The 23,717-nt window shown below is 41.4% G+C and overlaps 1 protein-coding gene and 1 non-coding gene across 2 annotated transcripts in view; both read left to right on the top strand.

Annotated features, from left to right (window-relative positions):
* The window catches only part of LGR5 (leucine rich repeat containing G protein-coupled receptor 5), a 99,886-nt gene that overhangs the window by 34,368 nt on the left and 41,801 nt on the right, over positions 1–23,717 (top strand). Inside the window, exons 5-6 of the mRNA XM_040233984.1 lie at positions 9,748–9,819; positions 19,609–19,680. Coding sequence (XP_040089918.1) covers positions 9,748–9,819; positions 19,609–19,680 — 144 coding nt within the window. The remainder of the gene's footprint in view (positions 1–9,747; positions 9,820–19,608; positions 19,681–23,717) is intronic.
* LOC120858942 lies at positions 19,290–19,395 on the top strand. The gene has a single exon (XR_005719972.1). It is a non-coding gene; the product is annotated as a U6 spliceosomal RNA (small nuclear RNA).

Here is a 23,717-nt window from a genome sequence, read left to right as displayed (position 1 = left end):
TCTAGAAGGAGAATAGTGTGAACAGAGGCCCTGAGGTAGGAAAGACTGTGACGTGTTCGTGGATCTGAAAGATCAGTGTGGCCAGAACAGAAGGAGATGGAGGGGAGGTGATGGGGGCTGAGGTTGAGGAGGAAGACAGAGGCCAGATCATGCAGGACCAATCAGGCTGTGTATAGAATTCAAATAAGAGCAATGGGAAGCCTGTGAAGGATTGTATGCAGATAGGGTTTGAGATTAATAACAATTTCTCTGATTTCTGTAAGCAAAATACATTGAGGAATTACAGAAACAGAGAAACCTGTTAGAAGGCTGAAAACTCATTTGGAGACAGCTGCAGCTGTCTGAGAAAGAAACCCAAGATTTGGACTACCTCCCTTATGTAGATGATGCCCAAATCCATGTTTCTAGTTCAGATCTCTTTTGTCTTTGAGTGGTTCTCAAAGTGTGGTCCCCATACCAGCAGCACTGGCACCACGTGTGAGCTTGTGAGAAATGCAACCCCCAACCTGTGTGCCCCACCCCAACCTACAGAACCGGAAACTCTGAGCTCAGGACCTTGTGCCCACCCCAACCTACAGAACCGGAAACTCTGAGCTCAGGACCTTGCCTTGAACAGGCTCACGAGGTGATTCTGAAGCATGATGAAGTTTAAGGACTGCTATCCTAGGCCAGTGGTGACATGGGAATTGCCTACAGTGCTGGTGAGAACTCACATCACTGGGCCCCACCACAGTGCCTTCAGCGAAGGGGAAGATGTCAAGAATTTGCATTTATACCAAATTCCCAGGCGATACCGATACTGCGAATCTAGGGACCACACTTTGAGAATCCTCCACTTCCCAAGTGACACCTCCACCTACCCCACCAATCCCTTAAAACTCGGCAAGTGTAGAACCAGGTTCATTCATGGACAGACACACACCACCCTTTCTGCCTTTCCTTCTCGCCATCAGCATTCTTATCGTCCAAAGTTGTGATCAGTGTGTCTATCACTGCTCTTGCACCTGTCATTCTTTCTTACCTCCTCTATCAGTCAATTTCCAAGTCCTAAAGCTCTTAAATCCACGTTGTCTTTCTCATTTGTTCACTCTGTTTTGTCGCCACCTACTTTAGGTTCTTACTGTCTCCCCTGGATTACTGTTCAGATTTGTTAACTAATCACCCCTCCTTGGCTCTCCCAGTAATTAACAAGTGAATCATGTCTCCCAGGATGGAGACCATGAAAGTCTCTAGGTGATCTTATCACTCTAAAACTGTGAGGACTATTTCAGAGTTTCTCACCTTGCATAGACATTAGAAACACCCAGAGCCTTTTTAAAACTACTGATTACCAGGGCATAGTCCCACAGATTAATGGGTCTCAATGGAGACACTGACATGAGTTTTTTAAAGCTGTCTTGGGAGCTAAGACCCACTGGGATATGCTGAAGCTTTACAACAAAGGAAGAGTCAGGCATTCATCACTGAGTGGATGTAGGGACTGAAACGAGGTCTTAAGGTGAGAAATAACTCTGAGTAAGGTTATAACAGTAGGTGCTAGGAGACTGGTGAGGCACTGTCAATGGAACAGGGAATTCAAAGGGAAAAGCTGATATTTTGGAGGCGAGAGGTTGCCTGGTCTGGGTACATAAGTGCAAGGTACTAGCAGAGCATCCACATGGAAATGTCACTAACGAAGCTGGAGTGTGAGTCTGGAGCATGCTGAGTCTGTTCCAAAGACGACTGGAGAGTTGTTTATAAAGAAGTGATCATGGAAGGTGCTGGGGCAGATGAGGACCTTGAGAGAGAGGGTAGAGGCTTTGCTTCCCAGTGTGGGTCTCCACCCATATTAAAATAACCTGGGCTGCTTCTTAAAATGCAGATTTCTGAGGCATTTTCCTCCAGAAATGCTGATTCACTAAACCTGAGTTAGATCCTGGGGATCTGAATATTTGATGACTCCTAAGGCAGTGAGAGTTGGACTGTGAAGAAGACTGAGCGCTGAAGAATTGATGCTTTTGAACTGTGGTGTTGGAGAAGACTCTTAAGAGTCCCTTGGACTGCAAGGAGATCCAACCAGTCTATTCTGAAAGAGGTCAGCCCTGGGATTTCTTTGGAAGGAATGATGCTAAAGCTGAAACTCCAGTACTGTGGCCACCTCATGCAAAGAGTTGACTCAGTGGAAAGGACTCTGATGCTGGGAGGGATTGGGGGCAGGAGGAGAAGGGGACAACAGAGGGTGAGATGGCTGGATGGCATCACGGACTCGATGGACGTGAGTCTGAGTGAACTCCGGGAGTTGGTGATGGACAGGGAGGCCTGGCGTGCTGCGATTCATGGGGTCCCAAAGAGTCGGACATGACTGAGCGACTGAACTGAACTGAACTGAACTGAAGGCAATGGCAAACTGAGAGTGCTACTGTTGTTGCTGTCGTTGAGTCACTAAGTGGGGTCTCACTCTTCGCAATTCCATGTAATGTAGCAGGAACAAAGACAAGGTGCAAGCACAGAAACTTGAAGAACTTCTATGTTCGGAGGATGAGCACTAAAAGAGTGGCTAACACAGAGAAAGACAAATATAATATTGCATCATTTATATGTGTAATCTTAAAAAAGTGATGCAAATGGACTTATATGCAAAACAGACTCAGAGACACAGAAGGCAAACATGGTCGCCATAGGGAAGAAGGGGAGAAAGGGCTACAAATTAGGAGTCTGGGATTATATCAGATACATACTACCACATATAACGAGATAGACAACAAGGTCTCACTGAATAGCACACAGAACTGTAGTTCATATTTTGTAATAATCTCGAAGGGAAAAAACCTGAAAAGACTACATATATACACATATCATGCATGCTAAGTTGCTTCAGTCGTGTCTGACTCTTTGTGACCCTATGGACCATAGCCCGCCAGGGTCTTCTGTCCATAGGATTCTCCAGGCAAGAACACTAGAGGGGGTTGCCATGTCCTTCTCCAGGGGATCTTCTAGACTCAGGGACCGAACCCCGGTCTCTCATACCTCCTGCATTGGCAGGCAGGTTCTTTACCCCTAGTGCCATCTGGGAAGCCTAAATATACGCGTGTGTGTGTGTGTGTGTATATATATATATATAAGAATTCCAGAAAAATATCTATTTCTGTTTTATTGACTATGCCAAAGCCTTTGACTGTGTGGATCACAATAAACTGTGGAAAATTCTGAAAGAGATGGGAATACCAGACCACCTGACTGGCCTCTTGAGAAATCTGTATGCAGGTCAGGAAGCAACAGTTAGAACTGGACATGGAACAACAGACTGGTTCCAAAGAGGAAAAGGAGTATGTCAAGGCTATATATTGTCACCCTGCTTATTTAACTTATATGCAGAGTACATCATGAAAAACGCTGGACTGGAAGAAACACAAGCTGGAATCAAGATTGCCGGGAGAAATATCAATAACCTCAGATGTGCCGATGACACCACCCTTATGGCAGAAAGTGAAGAGGAACTAAAAAGCCTCTTGATGAAAGTGAAAGTAGAGAGTGAAAAAGTTGGCTTAAAGCTCAACATTCAGAAAATGATGATCATGGCATCTGGTCCCATCACTTCATGGAAAATAGATGGGGAAACAGTGGAAACAGTGTCAGACTTTATTTTGGGGGGCTCCAAAATCACTGCAGATGGTGATTGCCGCCATGAAATTAAAAGACACTTACTCCTTGGAAGGGATATTATGACCAACCTAGATAGCATATTCAAAAGCAGAGACATTACTTTGCCAACAAAGGTCTATCTAGTCAAGGCTATGGTTTTTTCAGTTGTAATGTATGAATGTGAGAGTTGGACTGTGAAGAAAGCTGAGTGCCGAAGAATTGATGCTTTTGAACTGTGCTGTTGGAGAAGACTCTTGAGAGTTCCTTGGACTGCAAGGAGATCCAACCAATCCATCCTAAAGGAGACCAGTCCTGGGTGTTTATTGGAAGGACTGATGCTGAAGCTGAAACTCCAATACTTTGGCCACCTCATGCGAAGAGTTGACTCATTGGAAAAGACCCTGATGCTGTAAGGAATTGGGGGCAGGAGGAGAAGGGGACGACAGAGGATGAGATGGCTGGATGGCATCACCGACTCAATGCACATGAGTTTGGGTAAACTCTGGGAGTTGGTGATGGACAGGGAGGCCTGGCGTGCTGCGATTCATGGGGTCTCAAAGAGTCAGACATGACTGAGCGACTGACCTGAACTGAACTGATATATATACATATATATATAGGAGAAGGAAATGGCAACCCACTCCACTATTCTTGCCTGGAGAATCCCATTGACAGAGGAGCCTGGCAGGCTATAGTCCATGGGGTTGCAAGAGTAGGACACGACTTAGCGACTAAACCACCACAAATATATATATATACACACACACATATGTATAACTGAATCACTTTGCTGGACACCTGAAATTAACACAACACTGTAAATCAACTATACTTCAAGTTAAAAGAAAGAAGGGTTTGCAAGAAGAGAGGGAAACAACCAGTCACAGTCGTGAGAGCAGAAAGAGTGAAGACGGGTCCAGAAGGCAGCGGGAGACCTTTGAATGAGAAATGGTGAACATCCGTTTTCTACGGCCAGCGCCTCAAGTGATGCACCCATTGGTGTCCTTGTGCTTCTCTTGTTTTAGACTGGTTGCTCCTGGTCAACCCAAGCTCCAGACCAACCTACTTTGAACCAAAGTCATGTTTAAAACCTCAAATGTCAGAGCCAAAATGCAATGGTTGAGCCAAGTTGTGTGAACTTTTCTATGTAACAGTGAGCAAATAAGCTCTTACAGCCTCAGTTACCTTGTAAAATGGGAGTAATCTTATCACCTGTTTAATGTGATTTTTAATAATTAGCCCAATGTATATAACACACTTTACACTGTGCCTAGAACTCATAAATAGTTTTACAAAAGGTCTGTACTGTTTGTGTGCCCTAAAGGACTGTATGTGCCATATGAAAGTGCTCAAATACACTGCTGAGTTCAAATCTGATGCATGAGGAAGAAGGAATATTCTTCAGCTATTTTTGATCTGGTAATGTAATGGCTAGCCAGCCATCTTGCAATAGTTATGCCAGACCTGAAGCAACTCTAGCACTGTAGCCAACTGTCTTTGGAAACAAGATCAAATGATCAATCCATCAGTAAATTATTGATTCAGCTCCTTGCTCTGGACAGGCGATAAGATTCTTGACCTTAAGAGTCAAGTCAGGTAGACTACATAAATGAATCTTTATAGATAGTGTTGTACAGAATATAACCTACAGGAAAGTTGGCTGAGATAATTAAGGAATACTTCACAGAGTTGAAAACTGAGCTTCAGTGGACAGAGGAGCCTGGCAGGCTACAGTCCATGGGGTTGCAAAGAGTCAGAGCACACACACACATACTCTGTTTGGGGGCTTGCCAGATGGTGCTAGTGGTAAAGTATCTGGAGACACAATCTGGAGACACAAAAGATGCAGTTTCAGTCCCTGGATTGGGAAGATCCCCTGGAGAAGGAAACGGCAATCCACTCCAGTATTTTTGCCTGGGGAATTCCAAGGACAGAGAAGCCTGGTGGGCCTGGGGTCACAAAGAGTTGGACATAACTGAACACACACCATGCTCTGGCTAAAGAAACTATAGGGCCACATAACTACAAATGGATATCCCTGTTGAGCTGAAGAGTCCATGTATCAGGCCAGTGGCCTCAGCCCTTAAACCTTGAAATCTGATTTTTTTAATCTCTAATAATGAAAACTGGAGCTTCCCAGCTGGTACAGCGGTAAAGAATCTGCCTGTCACGAACAAGACACAGAAGACACAGGATCGATCCCTGGGTCTGGAAGATCCCTTGGAGGGAAAACTGGAAACCCACTCCAGCATTCTTGCCTGGAAAATCCCAAGCACAGAGGAGCCTGGTGGGCTACAGTCCACAGGGTCACAAACAGTCAGACACAACTGAGCACACACACAATAATGAAAACAAAATGGACAGTTCATAAAAGCATAGTTAACGAAGGGATGATTTGTGCCTGTATTTGACCAATTAGATATGCTTAATTTATTGGGGGAGAGAAGGTTTTTTAAGTGGCAATTTCTTGAGGCATATTAAGATACTTTTTTCTCCAATGGGAAGAGAAGCAGTTGGTAGATTGTCATAATCCTTGTATTCAAGTTTTCTGAGTAGCTTCAGCAAATGTTACCGCAGATGAATGCCAGAGGGTTAAATTCTAAGTATCTGGGCCTTTCTTTTCTTTTTTTGGGGGGGGTGGGGAGAATGGCATTGAAACATGTATCTAGGCCTTTCGAACTAGCACAGGCATCTTATAAAAGAAAACTTACTGTGGTGGACTTAGTTACAGAGATGGTGCATTTCTGCCAGCAGAGGCAAGGCTGTGAGATTACATTGGACTGGGCTTCATCCTATTTGTGTCTAACTCTTCAATGACCCAGACTCTTGGCTCCTATATACAGGAACCCAAAGTCATTAACTTTGTTTTAGGATATCTTTCTTCAAGTGGGAATATTTTGACACCTCAGAAATTTTATGTGTAAATGATAGCTGAACTATAATTATTCAGGTAAATTATAACTCAGAAGAGTGAAAAGAAATTCAGAAATAAGAACAGAGCCACTGAAACTATACTGGAAATCACAAAGAAGGAAAATGGTACCAGAAAACTGGAAATAGGCAGATCTTAAGAATGGGGAAGTGGGGAAGGGGGTGGGCGGGGAACTATTACCATCAAGCCTGATGTTAGCCCTCACCAAATTTCTGAAACAAATTAATTCAGCATGTATAGAATGTATGCCTTCTAGATCTCATGTACTTTGTAAAAGTTGGAAAATGAAGCAGGAATTCTTAAAAGCCAAAATGAAATTGCTAAGTAGTCTGAAATGTCTTCTTTTAAATCATAAGGATCAGCGTAGTCACTTAGCTCGGAAGATACTACCCAGCCGAGGGGCCCTATGTTGAAGCGTGTTCCCGGCACAGACGTTGTCGTGAAAGCCCCAGCCAGAGAGGGGGCTCGGGCGCCCCTCCCCTCTCGGGGCTCCCCCAAGTTTGTACACACACCTCTTCCCTCCAGACCAACGTCCGGAGGGGAGAAATCACAGCCCACGTCTGACTGCATTGCTCTCGTCCCACCATTTTACAAAATGAAGCTACCAAAAACAAACTTAGATTCCTTCAGAGACTCAAATTACTATATAGGGTCAAAGAAACATATATTCTCAAAACTAGTTTAGTTGGTTGTTACAGCACCCAAACATCTGCTTTAAATACACATTTGAAGATGAATGTGTCTACTATAATGTATTGATTTTTTTCCCTTTTTGTGGCAGTTAAGTCAGTGAAACTAACAGTGATAGGATAATGTACTTCTTTATGGAGAAGTATCTTTAAGGACAAAACCATTTTTGTATCATATAAAATGATATAAAGTTTTTCTCCTGTTAGGTTGTATCCTATTACAGAAACAGAGATGAAAGAGACATTTCTATGAAATAATTTTAGAAACAGAGGGAAAAATTAAACCTTCCAACCAAATGGTATGTGGGTCTCTATGACTGGAACATAGTTGCCCAAAAACATGTCAGTTCAAATCTTCACAGGAAAGATTTGGTACAGGTCTCACTATTTTTGTATTCATTTATATAAAAAAGATCTCCTATAGTTTATATGTATTTCATTTTTAAATTGCTAAAACCATCCTACATGGTAAAGAAAGGAGAGGAAGAATGCAATGATTTCTTAAGTTGTGGTTTTTGACAATGAGATATGTCTCCTACCAGCATAGCAAATAGCTAATAGCCTATCATAAATTCATTTGTTTTAAGACAGACTCCCCTGATAACAGAGGTCATTGGTTCCACAGATTAGTTCAGAATACGGTCTGAGGTTCTGAAAGTCGTTGCCCAGAAAAGAAAAACAATTCTTGTGAACTGAGCTATATTTCAGGAAATGTAACAGAAAGGTATTTACCCTAACAATAATTTAAACTAATGAAATAAATAAATAGAACAATTTTATTTTCTCCTTTTCATTTCCAAAATCAAATGACGCAGAAACCATCAAGCTAAGAACTTGATCACAGAGCAGCAGTAAGAGTTGATAAGCCCCCAGTTTCAGGCTCTGTTCTAGAACTCAAAAAATGTACTATTCAAGTCATGACCATGGACAGGATAGTTAAGGACATTTTGGCTGAAATAACAGTTCCTGGCTAATTTTAGTCTGATCAGTTAAGCCACCTGTGAGCGTCAACCAATCTGAGTCAGTTAATTCAGTAAGCACTCTTTTATAGCACATGCATGCGTGCTAAATAGCTTCAGTCATGTCCAGCTCTTTACAACGCTATGGACTGTAGCTCACCAGGCTCCTCAGTCCACGGGATTCTCCAGGCAAGAATACTGGAGTGCGTTTCTTGTGGGATTCCCCTCCTCCTAGGGATCTTCCTGACCCAGGAATCAAACCCAAGTCTCAAGTCTCTTGTATTGACTGGTGGGTTCTTTACCACAAGCACCACCTGGGGAGGCTCAGTCTTACACAAATCATGTCCTTTGTCCCCAGAGTCTATTCCCCCTTCGAGAGGGTCCCATCAGAAGGACCCTTTTAAAACACAAAGCTGATCACATCTGTTCCCTGCTCAGAGTCCCTACTGTGGCCTCCAGAACCCTACATGGTGGGCCCCTGGACTGCCCTCCAGCCTCACCTGCTGTCTCCCTTCCCTTGGTCGTTCCACTCTGGTCACTCCGGCCTCGGGCAGGTTCTGGACCTCGCCAGGCACACTCCCTCCTCGGTGTTCTGTACTCCTGTTCCCTTCACATAGGTCCCTGCATGGCTCAGCCCTCTGCTGAAATGCCCTCTCAGCAGAGAGGTCTGCCCAGCCATTGACTGTCTGACCTATAATGATGGCCCATCTCCCTGACAACCACTGCCCGTGATTCCCTCTCTACTCCCTTGTCTAGCTTTTGTATTAAAAAAATTTTAAGGTGAATTTTTTTCAATTTTTATTTTATTTTGGGGTATAGTTGATTTACAACATTGTGTAAGTTTCAGGTTACAGCACAGTGGGCCAGTTATGCATATACGTATATCTATTCTTCAGATTCTTTTCCCATATAGGTTATTACAGAATAGTGATAGAGTTCCCTGTGGCATACAGTAGATTCTTGTGGATTATTTATTTTCTATGTAGTAGTGCTAATTTATCCCTCCCCCCTACCTTTACCTTTTGGTAGCCATGTTTCTTTTCTATGTCTGTGAGTCTGTTTCTGTTTTGAATAGTATGGAAGTTCCTTAAAAAACTAAAAATAGAGCTACCATAAGATCCTGCAATTCTACTTCTGGGCGTATATCCCAGGAAAAACATGATTCAAAAAGGTACATGCATCCCTACGTTCACAGCAGCCGTATTTACAATAGCCAAGACATAGAAGCAACCTGACTGTCCACTGACAGATGAATGGACAGAGAGGTTTATACATAGCTTATACATAGTATAGCATAGCATATACATAGTATAAGCTATTAGATGATTTATTGTAAAATAGGTAATTTATTATATTTCTTCTTTTGCCTGCTTTTTGATGAGAGATTTACAGAAATTTTTTGCAAAACATGACAAAACAAGGTTCTCTAGAGTTGCTTTTGGCATTTATGGTCTAAACATAATCGTATTGCATTTTTAACAGCTAAATGAATTCCATAAGAAGAGAACCATACTTATTCTCTATCCTCTCTGCTTGAAACCCACAGACGTCTTGCTGGAAACGCTCTGACGTACATTCCCAAGGGAGCATTTGCTGGCCTTTACAGTCTTAAAGTTCTGTAAGTAAACCGAGTGTTGTTTGTTATAATTCTGACTTTAGTGTCAAGTGGATGCTAATTAATTTGTAAAGACTGAGTTCGTCTAATAAACCATTTAGAGCCATGGGATAATTTATCTAAATTCTAGTCTGTCTTCATTGGTATCATAGAACCATGTATCTGGCTGGGTTCATGTGTGAAAAAACCTCATCTCTCCTTTTCTTACCTTAATATCAAAAATGTATTTGCCCCTAAATAACCAGCTTTTCAACTCCAACTTGTGAAAGAGTATTTCCCTTTCTTTTTTGTGCTATGAAGTTGGGGCAACTTTCTTGAGTCATTCTGATTCAACTGAATAAATTACTATTATGCTTCTAATCCTGAAGAAAGGCAATGCCAAAGAATGCTCAAACTACCGCACAATTGCACTCATCTCACACGCTAGTAAAGTAATGCTCAAAATTCTCCAAGCCAGGCTTCAGCAATACATGAACTGTGAACTTCCAGATGTTCAAGCTGGTTTTAGAAAAGGCAGAGGAACCAGGGATCAAATTGCCAGCATCTGCTGGATCATCAAAAAAGCAAGAGAGTTCCAGAAAACATCTATTTCTGCTTTACTATGCCAAAGCCTTTAACTGTGGATCACAATAAACTGTGGAAAATTCTGAAAGAGATGGGAATACCAGACTACCTGACCTGCCTCTTGAGAAATCTGTATGCAGGTCAGGAAGCAACAGTTAGAACTGGACATGAAACAACAGACTGGTTCCAAATAGGAAAAGAAGTACGTCAAGGCTGTATATTGTCACCCTGCTTATTTAACTTATATGCAGAGTACATCAGAGAAACGCTGGGTTGGAAGAAGCACAAGCTGGAATCAAGATTGCCGGGAGAAATATCAATAACCTCAGATATGCAGATGACACCACCCTTATGGCAGAAAGTGAAGAGGAGCTAAAAAGCCTCTTGATGAAAGTGAAAGAGGACAGTGAAAAAGTTGGCTTAAAGCTCAGCATTCAGAAAACGAAGATCATGGCATCTGGTCCCATCACTTCATGGGAAATAGATGGGGAAACAGTGGAAACAGTGTCAGACTTTATTTTTGGGGGCCTCCAAAATCACTGCAGATGGTGACTGCAGCCATGAAATTAAAAGAGGCTTACTTCTTGGAAGGAAAGTTATGACCAACCTAGATAGCATATTCCAAAGCAGAGACATTATTTTGCCAACAAAGGTATATCTAGTCAAGGCTATGGTTTTTCCAGTAGTCATGTATGGATGTGAGAGCTGGACTGTGAAGAAAGCTGAGTGCTGAAGAAATTATGCTTTTGAACTGTGGTGTTGGAGAAGACTCTTGAGAGTCCCTTGGACTGCAAGGAGATCCAACCAGTCCCTTCTGAAGGAGATCAGCCCTGGGATTTCTTTAGAAGGAATGATGCTGAAGCTGAAACTCCAGTACTTTGGCCACCTCATGCGAAAGTTGACTCATTGGAAAAGACTCTGATGCTGGGAGGGATTGGGGGCAGGAGGAGAAGGGGCCGACAGAGGATGAGATGGCTGGATGGCATCACTGACTCGATGGATGTGAGTTTGAGTGAGCTCCGGGAGTTGGTGATGGACAGGGAGGCCTGGCGTGCTGCAATTCATGGGGTCGCAAAGAGTCGGACAGACTGAGCGACTGAACTGAACTGAACTGATGCTGACATAATGAGATTACAGCCTCAAACCATTTGCAGAATTTGTTTACTTATAATCACTGAATAAAGATCAGCTAAAAAGTCAAGTTTATGTTCCACCTGTGAATAGATGTAAAAGAATCTAGTGCATAGTAGTAACATATAGTAAATGCATAGTAAAAAATGCGTAGCTTTTTAATTGAAAAATGTTAATTCATTAAGACTTGTAAGAAATGGGCTTTCTTACTGTCTAATGTCCAACTTCCTAATTTTCTATCAGAAAACTCTTTATTATTGGTACCTTCTTCTTCTAGTACCCATTGTTTAATTTTTCAGTTTATTCTGTGTAGGAAAAAAGGGAACGTTTTAGAGGAAATAGATAACACAAGTTGAAAGGTCTACCAAGAAAGTTTTATTTCAGAGAAAATAAGCTGATTTTATTTCCTTTCTTTTATTTTTTATTTTTTTTTAATTTATTTATTTTAGTTGGAGGTTAATTACTTTACAATATTGTATTGGTTTTGCCATACATCAACATGTATCTGCCACAGGTATACACGTGTTCCTCATCCTGAATCCGCCCTCCTCCCTCCCCGTACCATCCCTCTGGGTCGTCCCAGTGCACCAGCCCCAAGCATCTATTTCCTTTCTTTTAGATAAATGTTATGAATGCTAAAGAAGCATTTGCTATATTTCTGCTTAATGGAAACTGCATTTCACTGACCTGAGGGATACACAGGCTATTTTAAAAAGCAATTTTATTTACATTTAATATTTTGTTAAAAGTTAAATTTAAAAGCAGAACTGTTATTTAGTCTTGATCTACTTAGGTGATTGGGTTTGGTCTCCCTACCCTTGAATTACTTTTACTATTATGTAGGAAGATTTTTAAGTTGTCACACAGCCAAATCCTTATGTTAATTCATCATAAGGTAAAATTTAGGGCTGTAGCACTGATTCTAATGTGCCTATATTTCCATGAATCCACCAATATATTTGGAACCATTCAAAATGCATTAGATACATCAAGTTTAGATAAAACAACTAAGATGTTTTTCCTATATTGAGCTAGGTACCACTAAGTATTTTGATGACTTGTTAAATTATATTGGAATCAATTATTTTAATCACTTAACAGAATACATATTGGATACACTCAACTAAAGTGTGTGTGTGTGTGGGTGTGTGTACATGCTCACACACGTATCACTCAAAGTGTCATTGAACAAATTATTGCTGGAAATACAAAGATCAGTAAGTATGGCCATGCCCTCAAAGAGCTTACAATCTCGAGGTAGATTGTGGGGTCGAGATAGTGTGACCAAGACAGACAAACAGACTGCTCTGGTTCTGTGGAACTGCGAGGAAAGGACTCTATCTAGTTTGATGGTTCACATTCTATTTCCTCAAAGAGATGTTTCTCCAAAGAAAAGACCTGGGACCCAGACCTTGAAGCACAACTAGGGACTAACCACGCGCATTAGGTGACTGATTGAGGGGTAATATGCACAGAGACACAGGCAGGAGGAACCGAGGACAGCCAGCCCTAAGCAAGTGGTGCTTGAGCATTCCGGACAAAGTGGAAAGGAAATGAAGGAGAGAAAGTGTCCTGGTCACAGGGATCCTGTATGTCATGTCAGAAAAGTTTGGACAGTATTATGTTCTGAGCAAGATGAGAAGTCAAAAAAGAGATGTAAGCAAAGGACTGACGCTTCCAGCTTTGCACTACAGCTGGACCACTGTCAACGTGAGGGTGATTCAAAAGGAGCAAGACCCGTACCAGGAATTCTATTCACTCCTCCTTTTATTTTACTAACTTAAAGACAACAAGCAAATTCAGCTGTTAAATATTTGGAAAGGATTGGATTGGCCAAAAAATTCATTTGGATTTTCCCATACGATGTAATGAAGAAACCCAAACAAACGTTTTGGCCAACCCAACATTTAGTGTTAGAGTAGTGGTTCTCTACCACGGTCATCACACCTGCCACAGAATGTTTTGGAAATCTGGGGAGGCATCTTCAGTTTTCCAGATGACTCGTTTGTAGTCAGTCGTCCTGCGATGTGCCGCTCAGCCCAGCATAAAGAATCCCTCTGCATTGCTTTTGACTTCTGACTGTCCCTCCACACCAGACATCAATCGGTAACACTCCCACGGGCTTCCTGGTGGCTCAGTGGTAAAGAATCTGCCTGCCGGCGGAGGAGACACGGGTTCAATCCCTGGTCTGGGAGGATCCCCCGTGCACGGGGCAGCTAAGCCTGTGTGCCAGAACTTCTGAGTCTGTGCCCTACTGAGCCCACATGCTGTGACTGAAGAGCAGCCCCCACTCCACAGCTGGAGACAGGCCCTCGAGGCAGAAATAAATCAAATAAATAACAGCGACAGAAAAAGCTGTCATATGTAACAATACTGAGAGGTTTTACCAAAAGTTCTGCAAACGTATAATAATCTGTACTTGAAAAATTAAATGAAATATAGTCTCTCAAAAATCATTGAGTAATTAACACAGTTTGTACATCCTGTGATTTCTACCCACATATGTGTTTGAAAATGATATTAGTGCAATAGAATTACCTCAGAAATCACAAAACAAATTAAAGATATATAACTGTGAAGTTGTAAAACATCTTCTTAAAAATATCATTACATTTGCAGAGAAATGTGAAACACAGTGTTCTCATTGAATTTCATTAACAAAGTTTGCTTTATAAATATTTCACATTACGGCCTTTTAAAATGGTGGGAGCACAAGCATACAAAATGTATGCTTGATGACTATATAATGGTTTATTTTAGGGTGGCCTGTTGCGTATTTAATCTCACTCTTCCACTATCCAGGAGGGTCTACCACCCAGCTTCTATGAAGGCAGTATCATGACTGTTTCTTTTTTCCAAATTAGCCTCAATTCCCTGTTGTCTATGGTGGGATTTGCCCTCTAGGGCCTCTTGAAGTACTAAAAAACAGATGCTCACCTCAGCATGTGATGGAACTTTGAGATAGGCTGGGTCTTCTCTGTGGTATTTCAGTCCTATCTTGTAAAAGAGAGAGGATTATTTTGATATCACTCTTGTCAATAAGAAGCATTCATTTGTGAGAATCTCCATGCTCACTTGTGAGAATGTAATATGTCTTGGCATGTTATCTTTATTTTAATAAAAGTTATTTCCTTCTTTCCCATAAAATATACAGTAAGCATATTCTGTTATGTCTTAACTGTAGATTTTAGTCTAGTATCCATTTAGAGCTTTACTCTCATTTCCCTGTTCTTGGACAGAATAACTTCTGATCATGTATTTTTCTCATATCCAACCATCTTCATTAAAAACAGAGGCAAGCATCTGACTCTTTCATAGAAAGACATTCTAAGATAGTCATATCTGAGCATCACATATATAATGATACATATATCCCTTTATTATAAATTACTTTTATTTCTCCTTTATAATGCAGTTAAAGCAGTATATTATGTTGATTCTTTTCCTTTAAAATGATGTGTGTAGATAGCTCTATTTTTATGAACTTTATCTTAACATAACAGATGAAGCATTACAAAATATTTGGTTTTAAAGGGAAAATTGGGTCCAGTAAGGTTGCAAACCACAGCGCTAGAGGTAAAATGCTGAGCAAAGCAGTTATAAAGTCCAAAAGTCATTGGAAGAAAGAAATAATTGATTATACTGAGGCATGGTGAGAAAGGTAAGATACAAGTAATATTCACCTCGGGCCCTGACCAATACAAGGAAGGTAAAAAGAAGGGCAGCTGGTAAAAGGAGGAGAAAGATAGTAGTGATTCAGTCCTAGAAGATGGGAAATGAAGACCCCAACAACCCTTCTTGGTGAGAGCTGTTTTATATCAGAAATCTTGTTATTGTGAGCTCTGGAAGATCATTAAAATTTAAGATGACTATTCCTGTAAATATAGGTCTTCATAAAAATTAATTATTGGTTTGGTATTGCAAAATACCCAGCCACGTGGAATTCTGAACCAGGCTCCCCTCAACAAAGGCTCGTTCTCTTGTGTAAGCCGTTCAGTCAAGCAATGGCTTGTCCTCCTTGGCCACCAGCACCAGAGCCAAAGCCACATGGACAGAATGGATAAAACTAGCCAAAGGAGTGTCACGACTACCCAGAGTTCTCTCATTCCAAAAAAAGAGCCTGGAAACTACTTGATATCTAAACACGGGGCAAGTAGGCAGAGAGAATACCTAAGGATCAAGCCAGTATTATTACAGAGTACCCTTTCAACGTATAGTTTCATCTCTCTTACATTTCTGTACCTGTACCTGAACCTGATCTTATTTAGTGCTGTTGGCCAAAAAAAGGATAATTTATTGTTAAAGTAGTTTGGGGACACTATAATGTAATTGTGAATATTTTAAAACTCCTAGGGGAAAGAAATTAAGAAAATATGAGGTCATCCTTTGTCTCTAGAGAAAGTATTTCATTTTCTTTTCTTACCCACATGTGAATGATAAAAATGAAGTTGTAAGTACCTAAGCCCATACTCAGTTCATGGTAAATTCTGCTTATATTGACTACACTGAATAAAGGATTATTTATAAAAGAAATCAGCAGCTGTGTTGTGAATGCACTCTGTTTTAATTGTACTCCATAGTGCTATAAACCCTTTGTTTTGTCTCCCACTGGAATATCTTAAACAAAAACAGAATTTTCTAATTAGCTCACTGGAGACTTGTAAGTCTATAATGAAGATAATTTATTTTTGTTTTGTCATTTGAAAGTAATTAAACAAAAGTTATTTATTTAGGGAGAGATCAGAACTTAAGTGATTTTTTTAAATTGTATTTTTGGTGTTTTACTGATAGATATGGTAGAAAATTAAATTGCAGGGAGGTAGCTCAGGGTAGCTTTAAAAGTCATCATTAGTAAAGTTTGTTTAAGTTCCATTTTCTGAAGTCAAATATATAAAACTACCAAGAAAGTTTGCAACTATTCAGTGAAGAAAAGCTATTTAAATATCTCTTACCCTCTACTCCAATTTTCCAATATTTTAGAAAGACAACATTATAAAAGTTTCAGTATTTGGTTAGCAAAGCATAGGAGGACGATTCAATACATACTTTGAGCCAGTAACATTTTACCTACAAAGCTTACACATCATTTAATTCCATTATCTGTATCTTATCATTTAAATTTAGCACACAATTAATGAGGCATTTAGAAAACATTTTTGTCAAGTTAAAATTATATCATATATTAAAACTGCTTGGAAAGGTATAAAATAACATAGAAAGGTAAGCTTTTAATATTTAGGTAAATTATGCAAAGTATAGCATTTGAGCTACAATTTTCCCAATTCTCTAATCAATAGTGTGAGGTCTCTCTAAATCTTGACCTTGTTCTTAAAGAACCAATATATTTTGAGATTTTTGATTTATGAAATGTTAATTGAATACAAGATTAAAATAATGAAATTACTTGTTTAAAACTACTAGATTACAAGTGACAGAATTATATTTCTTAGAAAACTGAATCTCAGTCCCAGTGAGAAAAGCATAAATTTTATGATCTCCAAATGGCTCAGATGGTAAAGAATCTGCCTGCAATGCAGGAGACCTGGGTTCAATCCCTGGGTTGGGAAGATCCCCTGGAGGAGGGCATGACAACCCACTCTAGTATTCTTGCCTGGAGAATTCCCATGGACAGAGGAGCCTGGCAGGCTACAGTCGACAGGGTCTCAAAGAGTGTGACACGACTGAGTGACTAAGCACAGCAAATGTTTTTCACCTCTTATTCTATATGAGCTTACATTTGCATATATGAAAAAGTGAGTGTTAGTTGCTCAGTTGTGTCTGACTCTGCGATCTCATGGACTGTAGCCCACCAAGTTCCTCTGTCCATGGAATTTTCCAGGTAAGTTTACTGGAGTGGGTTGCCATTCCCTTCTCCAGGGGGTCTTCCTGACCCAGGGAATGAACCTGGGTCTCCTGGACTGCAGGCAGATTCTTTACCGTGCAAGCTACTAGGGAAGCCGTAACATATATGAAAGTATAATAAATGCCCTCATATTTTAACCTTCAAACACCTTATCAATCAGATGATATCATTCTATTCTCATTGTACAGATTAAATAAAAAAAAAAAAAACACCAAGAATCAAGAAAGTTAAATGGTTTGTTTGCCAAGACTCAGAACTAGACCTCATCTCCAAGCTCAAGACAGCCTCGAGTTCAGGTGAACATATTCTTAGAAATACTTAGCAGAGTATAGGGTGGTTCTTTGTGTGCGATGCCTTGCCTCACAGCACGAACATCATCTGGGAGTTTGTTGGAAATGAAAATTCCCTGACCCGTACCCAAACCTACTGAACTAGGAACTTTGAGGGTGGGGGCCCAGCAAACTGTTCTAACAAGGCTTCAATGAATTCTGATGACCCCTAAATTTGAGAACCACAGGCATAGAAGTTTTTTTATTGGTCAATTTTCTCATTAATTAAAACATTACATCCAGTACAGCCTCACTGTATCATTAGTTTAGAGAAGAGGTTTAACAATTCACACAAAAAGGACCAACTTTATTGAATATTTACCAGGCAACAGGTATTGTTCTATGTAATTTCACTTATTAGATCATCACAATAAGCCCTGGGGGGTGGATGTTATTACTGATCACTGAGATGTGGAGAGCTTGAATGATTTCCCTGAGGCCATGGGGCTACTGGCAGGGAAGAGGTAGTCAGATCCAAGAACCCAGGCTCTTAATCATACTGTATAAGGCGTACAAGCCGAGAATGTATACATTTACTCCTCAAGAGAATGCTGCAAGAGCCAGTGGAAAGTATATCAGGCTTTGGAGTCAGAGTGCCTGCAAAATTAGTATTATAAACATTTATGAATAAGCTAGCAGGGTATGACATCTAATGAAAATTCTTTCCATGCTGTCTCCCACTAGCAATGATACATTTCACGTCCTTGTTGCCAGGTGTTTCCATTCTGTAGTCCCCGTGTTCTGGAAAGAACTATTGCAATAGTTCACAAAAGCATTTAATTTATATCAAAATATGACATGTAAGAAGGAGGAATATCCTTAATGATCTCCTACTGTTATCCTTCCCTGGTAGCTCAGCTGGTAAAGAATCCGCCTGCAGTGCAGGAGAACCAGTTTGATTCCTGGGTTGGGACGTTCCCCTGAAGAAGGGATAGGCTACTCACTCCAATATTCTTAGCCTTCCCTGATGACTCAGATGGTAAAGAATCTGCCAGCAATGAGGGAGACCTAAGTTCAGTCCCTGGGTTGGGAAGATCCCCTGGAGGAGGGCATGGCAACCCACTCCAGTACTCCTGGCTGGAGAATCCCCATGGACAGAGGAGCCTGGCAGGCTACAGACCAGGGGGTCACAAACAGTCAGACACGACTGAGCAACAAAGCACACTATTATCCTTACTTCTATCTTGTCTAATCTATTTGTCACCATGGTGATCCATTAGAAACATGAATAAGATCACATCATTTCCACTCACATAAACCCTTCAAGGAGAGTTTCTCACTGCCTTAAAATAAGCCCTGCGACTCCTTCCCGAGACAGCCTTAGCTTGGCCCCAGTCTCTCGTGCTCACTTATCCCTCCTGGTCACACTGGTCCTTGCTACTCCTTTAACAAGTCAAGCAAGCTCCAGCCTCAGGGCCTTTGCACTTGCTCTTCTCTCTTCCTCAGTAACTTCCCAGATGTTCAAATGTTTTGCTCCCTGACACCATTCTGGTATCTCCTGAAAAATCACCTCCTCAGAGAGATCTTCTCTTGCCACCTTTCAAATTAAACCCTCACCCCCTGTTACCATCTATACCAAATCCATGTTGCTCACTTTGCAGCACGTATACTAAGATTGGCCCAATACAGAGAAGATTAGCATGGCCTGTGCACAAGGATGATACCCAAATCCATGTTTTGTTCTCTGTGTGTGGTACCTGTCACTTGCCTCAAGTTATATACTCATTTGTTAATTTTTAATTACCTGTCTCTCCACATAGGACTTTAAGCTCCCCACAGGCCAAGGTTGTCTGATGCTCTGCTGTTTCCCTGACACATAGAACAGTACCTGACATTGTTATGCCAGATATTGTTAATTATTGCTAACTGTCATTAATGTTTTTCTCCATTTGTTTTGATGTGCAGTATGCTACAGAACAATCACCTAAGACAGGTGCCCACAGAGGCGCTACAGAACCTGCGAAGCCTTCAGTCCCTGTAAGTATAGTTGAAATTCCAGCATGTTCTCTGGGTCAGTTTGGGAAGGAGCACTGAAATGTCCAATTGACCATTTTAGTAAATTCCTTGGCTAGGGGCTGTGCTTAAATAAGCTGCAAGTGAGGGTTTCCATTAGAACAACAATGAAATTGTTCTTTGCACCCTCATTAAACAATATATATGGAAAACACCCATGTTGGAGTTTGGGGTTTCAGGGCAGAGACTTAATCAGAAGACCTGAAATGAAAAGCCTCTTGTGTATGTTGGTATCAGGGCTTCCCAGGTTGCTCAGTGGTAAAAAATCCGCTTGCCAATGCAGGAGACACAAGAGACGCAGGTTTGATCCCTGGGTCAGGAAGATCTCCTGCAGGAGGAAATGCCAACCCACTCCAGTATTCTTGCCTGGAAAACCCCACGGACAAAGGAGCCTGGCGGGCTCAGTCCGTTGGATGGCAAAGAGTCAGACACGACTGAGTGACTGAACACACTCACATATGTTGGTATCCCCCCCTCCATACAATATTTTAGTTTCTGAATTCAAATCAGGAATGATACTTTCTCCTTTTATTTAGAAAAATGAGAGTCAAAATCTAGACCTCTTGGCATCGTCAGTTTATGCTGTGTTTAGATTATCAGAGCTGCCCTGTAATGCAATTTTGCTGAGTCAAATAAAGGCTTAATTTTTTTTAAGTTTATTTTTAATTGATGGATTGCTTTACAACATTGGTTTGATTTCTGTCACACATCTAACCACAGGTGTACTTTTGTCCCTCACTCTTGAATCTCCATCTTTAATTTTTTAAGTTCTATATGTGCATCAGGGGGCCTCAATTCAGGAAGCTAAGATCTAATGGTATGTCTTAAGATCATACCGGGCAGGTCTACAAACCAGAGCGTACTCACCACCCCACACAGGGAGACAGACTAATTCAGAGAGCCCCACAGAAAACCACACACACCCCAGATTCACACACCACACTCAGGCACACTAACCCACACCACTACACCAGTGGTGCTGGTGGTCTTTACTCTGAATCCACAAGTTTTCCATCAGGAGTTTCCACCCTCCTCTGATTTAAAGCCTCTGAATGAACAAAAATTGGTTATTCCTCACAGATAGAACTTTCTTACCAGCTAGATATTTTGGAGCTTGAGTTATAAGCAATTGTTTACAGTGACTGTTTGACAACACTGTACCATGAGTACTTGATCAGTCAATGTCCACCTCATCAGAATGTATGTGTTTACAACATATTGCATGATTTCCAATATCCACATGTGTAATATATGCTTTCATCTTACTTACACTGAAGGTCCTCATCTGTCAAACAGAATACTGATTTCTGGTCTAGAAGGATGAGAGAAATAAATGTATAAAAAAAAGACAAATAAATATTGCAGACTTGAGTTGAACATCATGGTAAAGAATCTATTGGTTAATAATTACACATAGGTTGCTTAATGCCTTTTACCAAGGTGACTCAAGAGAAGGAGGAACATAAGATGACACTCTGTTCCTTTGATCTCTTTTTTTTAATGAAAGTAAATCTGTGCTGGAGACCATTTTAAGCTTTTGATTTCTAGTCGAACAAAGTGACTTCCTAGGTTTTCACCAGCCTAGAGATAAACAAGCCCACAAGAGCCCCTTTGTGGCGTTTTCAGGAGCTCTGTGTTGACATCACTGTTTCACCCTCTTTTGTTGCACAAGCCTCTTCCTGAAGGAAAGAAGCAGCCAGAGCAGCAGAGCGCTGGAGCTGGTTGTCTGTGTCAGGGCACAGGGTCTAGTGGTGAATTGAAAAGCGAGATCATAGCAAAGGCCAACAGGAACTTTAAACAGCTGTGAGGCAGGCAGAAGATGGGAGGATAAGGGTTTGTAACCAAAAGCCACCATCAGCTGAAAGAAGACCACAAACGGAATACACACCGAAGTGAACTCTTTGAGAAACTGAGAACCATGAATCTTTTGTTCACTCGAACTGCGCGGTGCCTCTCTGATCAAGGTGTTCAGATTCAGTTTCTTACCATCTAGCCATTTACTGTTCACCAGGTGTCTCTTGCACTTGGTGTCCAGTTCACAAAAACAATGGCATTTGAAACCTTGTAAGTTTGTGTTCCCTGCGAAAAAGCCAAGGGCTAACTTTCTAGTGGGATGCTGGCACATCCAAACTGAGGCATGGAGATGGATGGTTGGTCCCCGGTGCACGCTGGATTGTACCACCAGTTATGTGCTGTTTGTCCCGGGTCCCCTTGCCGAGCACACAACAGACCATGGAGGTGTTGGATGTTGGCAGTGTGTGCCGCTATGACGCTTGTCTCACAGTTTTTGTAATACTTTGATACAAGCATTAAGATTGGACAGAAGAGCATTATAAACTTTAACCACCAGCCACACAGACACAATACTGAACCAACCAAAGGCGTCCCTTACCCAGTTTGGAGATTTGGGCTACTATGAGCTGTTTTAAAGTTTTACTATTATCCCAGATGCAAGATGTTCTTCTGTTGTTGTTGTTTTTTTAATTTATTTATTTTTTAATTGAAGGATAATTGCTTTACAGAATTTTGTTGGTGTTTTAGTAATATTTCTCCTGCTTCTTTCAAGCAGGAGAAAATAGAAACGGTTCACATCAAATGGTCATTACAAACATGCGTTCCTTGTCCATTGGCCATTCGTCTACTGTGCATATTTCGGCCTCCATGCTACATTCTCAGCAAAACAAGTAATGAAGGAGGTGACGCCTGGCTCGTCCATGACACCTGGCGGGCTTCCATTCAGCTACCTGTCTAGCTTTTCTTGGACTACCGTCCACCCTTAGACCTCCACTTACACGTTTTAAAAACTATTTATTTATTTGGCCCTGATCTTCGTTGTGGCAGTCAAACTCTTTGCTGTAGCATGTGGGATCTGGTTCCCTGGCCAGAGATTGAACCCAGCGCCTCTGCACTGGAGCATGGAGTCTTGGCCACGGGACCACCAGGGAAGTCCTACTCACCCTTTTTCTAATAGTTCCTTTTTTCTCTCTCTTGAATTCACTCTATTTTTCTCCATTTTATTATTTTCCTTGTTATTCATTCACTCTCGAAGAAGCACTCTGCACTTCCCAGGGGCTGGGAATGCATCACCCCTGTGCATTCCTGGCTTTGAAACTTCTGAAGTGAATTGTTGATTTTAGTTGCAGTGAAGAATTATCTGGAGAGTCTGAGAGCCTAGGGCTCACCCCAGACCAATTCAAATCAGAACCTCCATAGGAGACCCAAACATTAGTGATTTCTAACCGGTTTAATGATATAGTCAAGTGGTTCTTAAGTGAGTATTGGGGAAAATGAGTGTTCTGAGATGATTTGCAAATATCCTCCTGCACTCTTTTCAAATCTGAAATAATAACAAAGCCCATATTTTGCATTCCAGTAAAGAACCCACCTGCCAATTCAGGTAGACATAAGAGACATGGGTTTGGTCCCTGGGTCAGAAAGATCCCATGGAGAAGGGTATGGCAGCCCACTCCAGTATTCTTGCCTGGAGAATCCCATGGACAGAGGAGTCTGGAGAGCTGCAGTCCATAGGTTTGCACAGAGTCGGATGTGATTAAAGCAACCTAGCACTCGCACACACGCAGTTACACACGCAGCACGCAGGAACTAATATGGGGCTTTCCAGGTGGCGCTAGTGGTAAAGAACCCACTGGCCAGTGCAGGAGACATAAGAGACTTCAGTCTTCAGGTCACGAAGATTCCCCTGGAGGAGGGCATGGCAACCCACTCCAGTACTCTTGCCTGGAGAAGCCCATGGACAGAGGAGCCTGGAGGGCTACAGTCCATGGGGTCACAAGGAGTCAGACACCACGGAAACGACTTAGCATGCACGCCCGCATGAACTAATGTGAAATGAGAGTCAAGAGCCTTTTATGCACAAAGTTGGCTTGTTTGTGCTTATTTGAGATAGCTCACATCTCCCTATTTAGTCCTACTGACAGTCTGGGGTAGAAGTGAGGAGGCCACATGCGTCTTACCCTGCTATCAAATGTGCCCATAGAACA

The sequence above is a fragment of the Oryx dammah genome, unplaced genomic scaffold (assembly GCF_014754425.2).
Source record: "Oryx dammah isolate SB20612 unplaced genomic scaffold, SCBI_Odam_1.1 HiC_scaffold_29, whole genome shotgun sequence".
NCBI lineage: Eukaryota > Metazoa > Chordata > Mammalia > Artiodactyla > Bovidae > Oryx > Oryx dammah.
Note: the sequence above shows the minus strand (reverse complement) of the source record. Positions and strands in the feature narration are given on the sequence as shown.